This window comes from Diabrotica virgifera, chromosome 6 (genome assembly GCF_917563875.1).
Source record: "Diabrotica virgifera virgifera chromosome 6, PGI_DIABVI_V3a".
NCBI lineage: Eukaryota > Metazoa > Arthropoda > Insecta > Coleoptera > Chrysomelidae > Diabrotica > Diabrotica virgifera.
Genome location: NC_065448.1, coordinates 1,538,303 through 1,550,922, shown reverse-complemented (window position 1 = coordinate 1,550,922; position 12,620 = coordinate 1,538,303). Strand labels below are relative to the sequence as shown.

The 12,620-nt window shown below is 30.6% G+C and overlaps 1 protein-coding gene across 1 annotated transcript in view; it reads right to left on the bottom strand.

The window, feature by feature from the left end:
- LOC114330622 (cGMP-specific 3',5'-cyclic phosphodiesterase) overlaps window positions 1-12,620 on the bottom strand; it is a 335,506-nt gene that overhangs the window by 11,347 nt on the left and 311,539 nt on the right. Inside the window, exons 7-9 of the mRNA XM_028280022.2 lie at window positions 6,212-6,399; window positions 2,060-2,418; window positions 164-288 (exon numbers count right to left, since the gene is read on the bottom strand). Coding sequence (XP_028135823.1) covers window positions 164-288; window positions 2,060-2,418; window positions 6,212-6,399 — 672 coding nt within the window. The remainder of the gene's footprint in view (window positions 1-163; window positions 289-2,059; window positions 2,419-6,211; window positions 6,400-12,620) is intronic.

Here is a 12,620-nt window from a genome sequence, read left to right as displayed (position 1 = left end):
GAGGTTTTGAAGCTGATTTAGAACAGAGAGAGGGGTTAGACAAGGATGCGTGTTATCACCTGACTTATTCAATATTTATGATGAACATGACATGAGCATGGCTTTAGAAGAATGAGTAAATAATATACAATATAGTCCGTTAGAAGACAACTAGTTGACTCACCTTTCCATTTTTCCTGTCTTGAACATTGCAAACATTGTTTGAGCTACATTGAGGGCGTGCCTCCAATTGTGATATTTCACTGGTCTGTAGTTTTTCTTTACGCTTAAAGTCCACCTACATAAAACCTACAATGGGAAGAAAAATAAGTTAGTAAGTAAGTATAATATAACTTAACGATCGAATTTCTGCCTAAAATGTATATCGTTCTGCATTTATATATTTTCTGAGCTGATCGTAGATCCCCGTAGAAATTTTTTTAAGTTATTCCACACCTGCGACTTGATTGTTGATCGGGTATTGTCCAAGGCCCTCTCGAACGGTTGGTCATCAAGGCTAGACTTTGCGGCTATGGCAAATAAGGGCATCTGTTAGTATAACAACAAATTATTATGACACACATACATTCTCAGTGTGTCAAGTTTGATTATATTATATATGTTATTGCTTGGCTAGCAGAAAACCACTATGTCAACAAATGCACACCATTGCATGTGTTCTACATTGGCAAGTAAACAATTGACTATATGTTTTAATTATTTAACATGCTATAAATAATATCGTATTAATTATTTCTTATTTTAAAGGATTTTTAGAATGATCTGAAATATATTCGTAAGTTACTTCACACGGCGTCAGCTACATTATTCGGTAGACAGGGCTGGCAGAACAGCACATTTCTCCCTATGATGTATCATGATGACTTGATTGTTGATCGTGTATAGTCCATGGCCCTCTCGAACGGTTGGTCATCAAGGCTAGACTTTGCGGCGTCAGCTACATTATTCGGTAGGCAAAGTCCGCATACAGCCCATTTCTCGATATGATGTATCTTGGATTTACTTATACCCGAAAACTGCAAGCGGTAGATTAGATCATTTATTTTCTGCTAGACGTTGGACAGGCCATCCCAGTTACGTTTCAATTTTGGACTTTCTTACTTTTGAGATTGTATTTGGGAACCATATTGGGTCGCCTCTTTCGAAAGTTGTGCTTGTTGCATACTTGCCTTGGCTTTATAACTTTGACGATTGAACTTCAAATTTTTCTTTCAAATTTTTGATGTACATCAGGGATGAACGTTCTTCTTTGTAAGGATGCAATCTTTAGCAGATTCTCAACAAACAGTATACTAAGGCAATATATGCAACATATTTATGACCGCGACTAGCTGAGAAATTACTGCTGGTGCAGTGCAGTCATCAGTGCTGGTCACTGATGACCAGCTGCTGAAGCTCAATAATGAACTACAACACATCTGCTAAGATATTAGTGACTATGATGATGACGATAACGACTTTGTTGGAAATGGTTTTTGGAAGAAATCATAAAAACGAACCTACATATCATACTAACCTCATAAGGTATATGGAACTGTTGTCAAACTGTACAGATTACAATAATCGGGTGACGGGATTTGTTTTTATAAAAATCTAGGGAGGCTAAATCGGATGACCGGATGGGGGGCATTTTATACTAATCACTTTATATTTTCTAGAAGTTTATTGCATTTTGGTCTTGTCAAACGATTTTCTTGAAAACAGTTTTTGCAAGAAAATATAAAAATGAACCTACACATTATACTAACCTCATAAGGTATAATATGGAAGTGCTGCACCAAATTACACTCCATAAACATGCTCAGCGTAGCCTTGCAAATATCTTCGTCAGAAAGCTCGAAATCGAAATCGAGTGATATGATAGACATTTATGATAGACATCGAAAAATACAAATCTACGGGAACTAAGTCGGGTGACCGAGGGGGCCATTTTTATTGTACCTTGTATATTAATCACTTTGTATTTTCAAGAAGTTTAATACATTTTGGTCTCGTAAAACGACTTTCTTGAAAATTGTTTTTGAAAGAAAACAAAAATAAACCTACACATCATACTAACCTCATAAGGTATATGGAACTGCTGCACCAAATTACATTCCATAAACATTCTCAACGTAGCCTTACAAGTATCTTCGTCAGAAAGCTCGAAATCGATAAAAGTAAAACTGTACAGATTAAAACAATCGGCCGACGGGATTTGTTCTTTGACCAACTTCTCCGTTGATTCATCGTTGGCCGTAGCGTGATATGATAGACACTCCAGAGCGACTTTCTGCTTAGCCATCAGTTTGCAAGCGCTTTCGTACATTTGGGTGTTGTGAATCCCAAGACCGCAGAAGATGGCGAAGGCCTCGAATAAAGAAACGTCGCATTCCGTGAAGGGGGCGTTGTTTTCCTTATTGATGAGCTGAGCCACACCTAAAACATAATAGTTGTCGTATTATATCTGTTCCAAGAAAAGCTAAGCACAAGACTAAGATCAGTAGAGACACTGAACTAAATGGATATAAACGTACTAGCCAAGAAAATAAAAATGACCGTAACAACGTACAAACAAAGAGCTTACAACAAAGAATGAAGTTCCTAAAATGTTATGTGTATTACTCCAGGCTGTGGGTGAAAAATGGGTCGATTTCAGAATATAATTCAGGAATTTTTGAAACCTATCAGGTGTTGTAGAGGACGATACCAGGAATAACTTCTACTAAAATGTGACCAAAAATATTGTGAGCTTTTTTGTTAATTGCGATTTTCATTTGTTAAATTTGCAATTTTTAAAGATTTTTAATTTTGCAGCTTAGGATATTGATTCTAGGGAAAAACTTTTTAATAGAAAGTTGTAGTAAATTAAAAAACTTACAATTTGAGCTATGGTAAGTTTAATTTCGTTTATTGGTTATTGCAACACAGCCTGCGAAAGTCCAAAATGGCCGTTTTTTACAATTGCGTTATTTATTGTACAAATAATTTTTTTTTATTTTTTAAAGCTTTAAAATGAAGATCTTTCAATTCCAAACATAAAAAAAATATAAGGCCGGATTAACGAATTTGTTGCTTAGATATTATAAATTGTTTATCCCAAGAGGTCAAATGTCGAAGGCTATATATTTTGAAAAAAAATCGTAGAGAGTTGGTGAAACATCCAATCTCCTTCTAAAGAGTTATATTTTCATATTCTGATGTAAATAAATGCGTAAAACATTTTTAAACTTCTAATTTTTGGGTTTGAAAATAAGGGGGCAAATTTCGTTATAAACATTTAGAGCTGAAGCGGCCCTGTACATCCTATGAGTTTTTAACTTACAGATTATTGTTGCTAAAAAGAAAACGAAGATTTTTAAAAAATAAAAAATTTCTACGACCAACTGAAGCCGAGCTAAATGTTGGGCTTGAAAATAAGGAGGCAATTTTCGTTATAAACATTTAGAGCTGAAGCGGCCCTGTACATCCTATGAGTTTCTAACTTACAGATTATTGTTGCTAAAGACGAAACGAAGATTTATAAAAAAACAAAAATTTTCTACAACCAACTGAAGCCGAGATAATTGTTTCTTTTTTCTTAAATCGTAGTGCCTTTATTTACAACAATTAAGAAATTATTTTACAGTCATTGACTAAAGAAAGACTTATATTATCTTAAATTAAAAATAATTGTAGAATATAGTTACATTTAATTATTAAAAATTATTTTTAAAATCGGTGCTTTTGCGAGCGTCCGAATTTTGCAAATCGCCCGGCTCGCTTCAAATCCGCGCGCTAGGAAAATTTTTACGTAACTTGTATTAAATTTTGACCGAAAACAATCAGTCTATTTACCACTGTATTTGTTTTTCTTGATAAACTTTTATATGTGAAATCTCATTTCTGAAGAAATAATATTACAAAAATGATACATATATAGAAAATATATAACTATATTTTTAATTTTTTCATTGTTATATAAATATAATAATAATAATGTTACTTCTTGTTATACAATATAAAACTTTTTCTTCTTGTAGTGACTATCCGTTTTGGATGTTGGCGACCATCATGGCAATCTATACTTGCACACTAAATCGGTACTGCTGCTCTAAAAAGATTTGTAGTTGTTGTGTTGAACGACGTACGTAAATTTTCTAGCAAGGTAATCCTTCGCCTTACTGGTTCTCAGTTTCCAAATGGGGTTTGCCAAATTGCCATGATGGTCGCCAACATCCAAAACGGATAGTGACTACAAGAAGAAAAAGTTTTATATTGTATAATAAGAAGTAACATTATTATTATTATATTTATATAACAATACAAAAATTAAAAATATAGTTATATGTATCAATTTTGTAATACTTATTATTTCTTCAGAAATGAGATTTCACAAATAAAAGTTTATCAAGAAAAACAAATACAGTGGTAAATACACTGTATATTATAATGGTAATATTATTAAATTGTTTTCGGTCAAAATTTAATACAAGTTACGTAAAAATTTTCCGAGCGTGCGCATTTGAAGCGAGCCGGGCGATTTGCAAAATTCGGCCGCTCTCAAAAGCACCGATTTTAAAAATAATTTTTAATAATTAAATGTAATTATAGTTTATAATAATTTTTATTTTAAGATAATATAAGTCTTTCCTTAGTCAGTGACTGTAAAATAATTTCTTAATTGTTATAAATAAAGGCACTACGATTTAAGAAAAAATAAACAATTATCTCGGCTTCAGTTGGTTGTAAATTTTTTTTATTCTTTTATATATCTTCGTTTCGTCTTTAGCAACAATAATATGTAAGTTAGAAACTCATAGGATGTACAGGGGGCTTCAGCTCTAAATGTTTATAACGAAATTTGCCCCCTTATTTTCAAACCCAACATTTAGCTCGGCTTCAGCTGGTCGTAGAAATTCTTTATTTTTTTATAAATCTTCGTTTCCTCTTCAGCAACAATAATCTGTAAGTTAAAAACTCATAGGATGTACTGGGCCGTTTCAGCTCTAAATGTTGATAACGGAATTTGCCTCCTTATTTTCAAACCCAAAAATTAGAGGTTTAAAAATGTTTTACGCATTTATTTACATCAGAATATGAAAATATAACTCTTTAGAAGGAGATTGGATGTTACAACAACTCTCTACGATTTTTCTTCAAAAAGTTATAGCCTTCGACATTTGACCTCTTGGGATAAACAATTTATAATATCTAAGCAACAAATTCGTTAATCCGGCCTTGCAATTTTTTTATGTTTGGAATTGAAAGATCTTCATTTTAAAGCTTTAAAAAATAAAAAAAAAATTATTTGTACAATAAATAACGCAATTGTAAAAAACGGCCATTTTGGACCTTTCGCATGCTGTTTAATAACCAATAAACGAAATTAAACTTACTATAGCTCAAATTGTAGGTTTTTTAATTTACCACAACTTTCTATCAAAAAGTTTTTCTCTAAAATCAATATCCTAAGCTGCAAAATTAAAAATCTTTAAACATTGCAAATTTAACAAATGAAAATCGCAATTAACAAAAAAGCTCACAATATTTTTGGTCACATTTTAGTAGAAGTTATTCCTGGCATCGTCCTTTACAACACCTGATAGGTTTCAAAAATTCCTGAATTATATCACGTTTTTTCACCCACAGCCTGGGGTATATCCTGTAGTACCATATGGATGTAAAACCTGGATCATGAAGGTTAATATGATGAAACAAATTAGAAGCCTTCGAGATGTGGTCATATTGTAGAATGCTTAAAATATCATGGGTTAAACACATTTCAAACATAAAAGTTCTATGTAGAATAGGTCTAGGCGAGGGTGACTTGACGAATATGTTAAAAAAGAGAAAACTTGAACATCTGGTGCATATATTGATACTGGATACTGGTAGCAGATACTGGATACTGCAGTTAATACCTAATGAAAAGAGCGAGGGAAAACGAAGAATTGGCAGGAAGAAATATTGATGGCTCCGAAATCTTCGTCAATGGATTGGCTTATCAGCAGATGAATTGTTATATGCCGCGGAAGATCGAGAACAGTCTCGGCAAATTGTCAAGGAAGCTACCCATGCCTCAAATTTAGACACGGTACTCAAAGAAAGATACTTAGACTATCGAGCAAGCTAGATTCAGATAAGATTTTAGTACCATAGACCACTAGATTTCTATCAGAACGCGTAAGACAGTGTGGTATTTTGGTCAGAATATACCGAAGTGATATTCATCGTACTAAGATATACATACCTATTAGTGATTTCTTTCCATTTATAATTGGCATACACAGTATAGTTCTGGCAGTCTCAGCATCTCCTTCACTATGTTGTTCCTTAAGCCACGATCTGACGTCTCCTACGTTAAGAATTTGGCCCGTGGAAGCGGCATATCCTGCTATTTGAGCTAATGTTGAGCTTGCTAAGTCAAAGGATGACGGCCTAAAAAATAATAGAAATGTTATAATTTCTTATACATACATACTAACATTTTATATCTATAGAGGGTGTTTCATTGGGAAAGTAACATACGTTAACTGTAGAAAAAGGACACTTAGGCGGTCTCAAAAATACCATACTTAATGGGTTATACTTCATTAATAACCAAGATACTGGGTGTTTTATCTATTTTGCCATTTTCTTATTTGGTCCATAACTTTTTAACCACACTCTATATTTATTTTATATTTGGCACGAAAATATTCTTTAAGGTGTGCAATACATTAATTTATTTACAATTGTAAAAAATCCAGGTCCGGATTAAAAAATATTGGAAAAATATTCCGACCCAAAAACAACACCCTGTACATTAAATTTTTTTATAATGGATTTTGCATTTTAAATGAGGATGAAAAACTAAATTTAATGGTACACTTTGAATTTTCGGCAAAATGATTTTTCTGGTAAAATTTTGAATTTGAATTCTGAAATTATGTGAATTGCGAGAGCTTGAAGTAGAAAAAAAAAAATTAAAATACGACTTACAAATTGTTAACCATACTGTATATTTATTTATATTTAACACGCGAATATTCTTTAAGGTGTCCAGTTAATTAATTTATTTACAATTATACAAAATCCAGGGCCGGATTAAAAAATATTGGAAAAATGTTCCGACCCACAAAACACCCTGTATATTATTTTTTTTTAAAATGGATTTTGCATTTGAAAAGGAGATTAAAAACTAAATTTAGTGGTATACTTTGAATTTTCGGCAAAATGATTTTTATCTTTAAGATTTTATTTTTAAGTTCGAAGTAAAAAAAATTAAAATACGACTTAATTTTAATTTTAATACCATTATTTATTCTAAATTGGTTAAATATTAACATTTTGACACATAACAATAATTTTTAATGGTGGTAATTTTGAATAAGTAATTTAGTTTTGCCTAATTATTACCCTGCAAGTTTTTGCTGTTTTGTTTTAATTTTTAGCTATTATGTTGATTAAAGTGATGTATTTTTTATACACTCCTTATTATATATACATATATAATCCGGTTCTCTTTTACCGTGAGGTGTCGAGATATACACTCCTTATTATTTATTCATAATTTAAAGATGAATATTCGCTATAAACTATTTGTCACACATAATAAAAAACACTGAAATGTTAACATTTTACCAATTTAGATTAAATAATGGTGTTAATTAAAATTAAGGCGCATTTTAATTTTTTTCTACTTAGAGTACTCGCAATTCACATAATTTCAGAATTCAAATTTGAAATTTTACCAAAAAAATAATTTTGCCGAAAATTCAAAGTATACCACTAAATTTAGTTTTTCATCCTCTTTCAAATGCAAAATCCATTTTTTTTTAAATTTAATGTACAGGGTGTTTTTTGGGTAGCAACATTTTTCCAATATTTTTTAATCCGGACCTGGACGTTTTATAATTGTAAATAAATTAATTGATTAGACAGATTAGAGAATATTCGCGTAAAAATATAAAATAAATATAGTGTGGTTAACAAGTTGTAAGTTGTATTTGAATTTTTTTCTACTTAGAACTCTCGCGATTCACATAATTTCAGAATTTAAATTCAAAATTTTACCCAAAAAATCATTTTGCCAAAAATTCCAAAAAGTCCAAAAAAGTATACCACTAAATTTAGTTTTTAATCCTCTTTTCAAATACAAAATCCATTTGAAAAAAATTTAATGTACAGGGTGTTGTTTTTGGGTCGGAACATTTTTCCAATATTCTTTAATCCGGACCTGGATTTTTTACAATTGTAAATAAATTAGTTTATTGTAGACCTTAAAGAATATTTGCGTGCCAAATATAAAATGAATATATAGTGGTTAAAAAGTTATGAACCAAGTAAGAAAATGGCAAAATAAATAAAACACCTAGTATCTTGGTTATTAATGAAGTAAGACCCATTAAGATCGCCTAAGTGTCCTCTTTCTACAGTTAACGTATGTTACTTTCCCAATGAAACACCCTGTATACACAACCAAACTTATATGGAATCACCATATGTATTTGACAACTGCAACTTCTGGAAGTTACAGGTGTAATTATTTCAGTTGACACGATAAGAAGAGTTCGTGTGCCCAAGGATCATATAGCAGGAGAAAGTTACAGGATCCTGAGTTATCCAGGCAACATAAGATTGATTACGTAAATTGGTGTCTTTAACACCAAAACTGGAAAATTGGAAATTGTAGGATATGTAAAATCAGATGATTAACGAATTCGTGTACTTACAGGGTGAGGAAGACAAGCAAGAACGGAAACTCCCAGATCTGTTAACGAATATAGAAGAGCAAGTATCATGTACTGGTGAGGCATTATGAACGGTAAAAAAAATGGGCAGTGCCTATCTCGGCCCAAGAAACAGATAGGTCTTTTAAAAATATCCCAAGTCGGCACAAAGATTAAAACTGCCCGAGATAAAATATACCAGCTCGGCTCATGGGATATTAATTGTTACTATCTAATAATTTTACATCTCAATGGAAAAAATACATTTATAGAATAACTTTATTAAATAGATATATAGATATATAAATACATAGCCCAATAAAAATAAAAACTAATATCAAATAATTTTACATCTCAATGGAAAAAATACATTTATATAATAGTATTAATAAAATCATGGCGCTTTTTTGAATGTATATTAATAAATTTATGGGGTGTATTTGGGGAGCAGTGGCGTAGCAGATACCGAAACAGTCAATATGTTACAAACACCAAACCAAGCTTTATCCTATGTATAAGTAGCGAAATCGATTCCACGGCCAACATTTTCAACCAAGAGAAACTGTTCCTTAAATTCGCAAAGAACCCAAAATTTCTGTACAATATTGAAGGAAGTTGTATTGAGGGTAGAATGTTTTTCTATGTTAATAAGAAATTTTCCCTTATTTATAATTCCAAGATAAAATTATTATTATATATACCTACTAATGGGGCACTAATACCTACCTGTCAATCTTCGAGCCGACCTGTTAATCTTCGATTTTAAAACCTGAGGTATCATAAAGGACTAAAGGATAATAGTGAGCCGAGATGGGAATACCCCAAAGAATCCTTTAATTTTCATCCAACCATTTCGGAAGTACAAATCGAAACGTGAAATAAACTTAATTCTAAAGTAAAATTGTGGCTTATTCCATACAGAAATACTAAATTGTAAGGTCTGTATAATAATTATTCCTATTATTCCAAGTAATGAAGCTTAAAATAGGACAACACCTCGCAATTTTTACAGAATAGATCGATTTGCTTGAAAATTTTAGAATAAGTAGTGGACAGTCCAAGGATCAAAATCTATATGAGGCCGAAAGGCGCTTTTACCATAGGGGTGGTTGCCACCCCATCTCGGGGGTGGAAATTTTTTATTTTATTTTGACCACAAAAGTTGGTAAGAACGTTGATTCTAAGCAAAAAGCGTTGTATACATTTTTTTTATAAAATTAATAGTTTTCGATTTATTCGCTATCTAAAGTGTTAGTTTTATATCGAAAAAATCAATTTTTTTAACCAGTTTTTTGCTAATAACTCAAAAAGTTTTTGTTTTATCAAAACAACTTTGCACAACAAAAATGTACCTTTTGAAAAATAAACAAAACAGTTTTTTTTTTTTATTTTCTTTAAGACCAATAGTAATCGAGCTAGACTTTATTATATGTTAGCTCTTCTTCGTCAAATGCTGAATATTGTAGTTTCAAACTGAAAAGACGGGAAAACTGTGCATTTTCGAGGATAACTTGTTCAAACTAATTTTATTTAAAAATATCTATCTACAGAAATAAAAAAGTCTCTAGCTCAAAAATTAAGTGACTTACTATGAAAAGAATGTCCAGTCCCTATTTTTTTCAGCGAAAAAGTGATTAGCGGAAACTTCCCCCTAATTACCACCCTGATTAAAATTAGTAATTGACCTTATTTGGTTTTCTATTTTTATGTATTATTAATAGGTTCTAGAGGTTTGACCGGCTTAGAATGATTAGTTTTAAAAAAAAATGGAGTTAAAAGCGAATAATGAATTTTTGTAGTTTGGTAAAAAATGCCCTTTTCTTCAGAATAGAAAGATTAGCATCAGAGATACGAAATAATATGCAAATCTAAAATTTTCGCTTATTTAATTCCCAAGAACGGGATTAGCAAAAAATTTTACTATGGCAAAAACTGAGTGAGCTATTGACAATTAAAACTTGTAATAACATGCAAAAACCACCTATACCAACCCTTTTACAGTCACCTCTTTTTGTGACTGAGGATTTAAAAGGATTTAATAATAATAGCCTTACAAAATTCTACAAAAAAAAATTCTTTTTTACCAAACTTTTTAGGATAAAAAATAAAAGTTAACGGTTAAAAAATCAATAAATTTTTTTGAAAAAAAAAAGAGAAATCCAATTGGTAGCTTAATAATGTAAGTTAGCGGTGTTTTTAGTCATTGGCCTTATTCATACTTCTTTATTTATGTATTAGTAATAGATTCCAGAAGTTTGACTGGCTTAGAATGATTAGTTTAAAAAAAAACCGGAGTTGAAATCTAATAACAAATTTTTGTAGTTTGGTAAAAAATGCCATTTTCTTCAGAATAGAAAGATTATCATCAGAGATACGAAGAAATGTTTAAATATTAAATTGTAGGTTATTTAATTCCCAAGAACTTGGTTTGAAAAAAATTTTTCTACGGCAAAAATTGAGTGAATCGTAAATGAGTATAATATCGAAAAACATTGATTTTTTCGATATAAAACTAACACTTTTGATAGCGAATAAATCGAAAAATATTAATTTGATCAAAAAAATTTATAGAACATTTTTTGCTTAAAATGAATGTTTTTATTAACTTTTGTGGTCAAATTATAATAAAATATTTCCACCCCCAAGTTGGGGTGGGAACCACCCCCATGGTAAAAGCGCCTTTCGACGTCATATAGATTTTGATCCTTGGACTATCCACTACTATTCTCAAATTTTCAAGCAAATCGATCCATTCTGTAAAAATTGTGAGGGGAAAAGCTTTGGTTTCTGGACTATATGGAACAAAAGCAATGGAATTATACCATGTAGGGGAGTGCATTTAGATTTTCACTTCGGAAAAAATCAAACAAGATAAAACTTTTTGTAATTTCATTAAGAAATGTTTAATAAACAACATATAAAAAAGTTCTACTCGAGAAGTGGGTGCTTCATTTTTTATTAAACAAATGCACAGCGAAATTAGGTGTTTTTTTAAATAACTACAAAAATATAATTTTTAGAAAAAAAACTGACTTGACCATTGAAAAATTCAGAAAATTTTACAAAAAAAACCTTATATAAAGATTTTTCTAAAGTTAAATCTCTAGCTTCTGTAATTTTTTATTTATAACGCTAAAGTCACCCTTCTCACACACATTGGCGCAGTGTAAATTAGCGTTGGAAGAATTGCACGGTTGAGTTTTTTAACGTAATTCTTTAACTAATGGATCAAAAGAAGTTTTACAAATTGGACATGAAAGAAGATGAAATAAGCTATCTTATGGTTGTAATATAAAGAAATAAAATATATGGACATAAGTACGGTGTGAGCGGAAAGTGAGCCTTACATGAATTTTGGTTAAAAATGATTTAAAAATGTGTAACTAATACAATTTTACTTATAAAACTCTCAAATTTGCACAACTTACCTCTTAATAATCTTACTAAACGATGTTTTATTCAAAAAAAATCTCAAAATATAATTCAAATAATACGATGTCTCAAAAAATGTAATTTTTGAAAACTTCGTAGTTTTACAGAATTCCCACCACTTTAGGACGGTATTACTCACGTTTAAATAAATTTAATAAATTTTTTTTGCTATTTTTTTTTAAAGCTTAGGATGTAATCTTTAAAAATCACTAAATTATTTTAGTTTAAAAATGAAATAAACAATTTCTTTTTGAGAAAACTAAGAAAGATAACAAAAATGTAATACAAAAACCGAAAATTACCAGCTGAAAAAATGTATTGATGTGATCTTGATTATTGATATGAGATAATAATTTTATATGTCATTTAATTTAATCAATGCATTAATAATAATCTAATTAATTTACCAGATCACATATCAATATGTTTTCAATCTCAGGGCTTTTTATAAAATTAATTACTTACATACGTGGCTTCTAAGTATTTCTTAATGGTTCCTAATCGGGATAGGAAAGA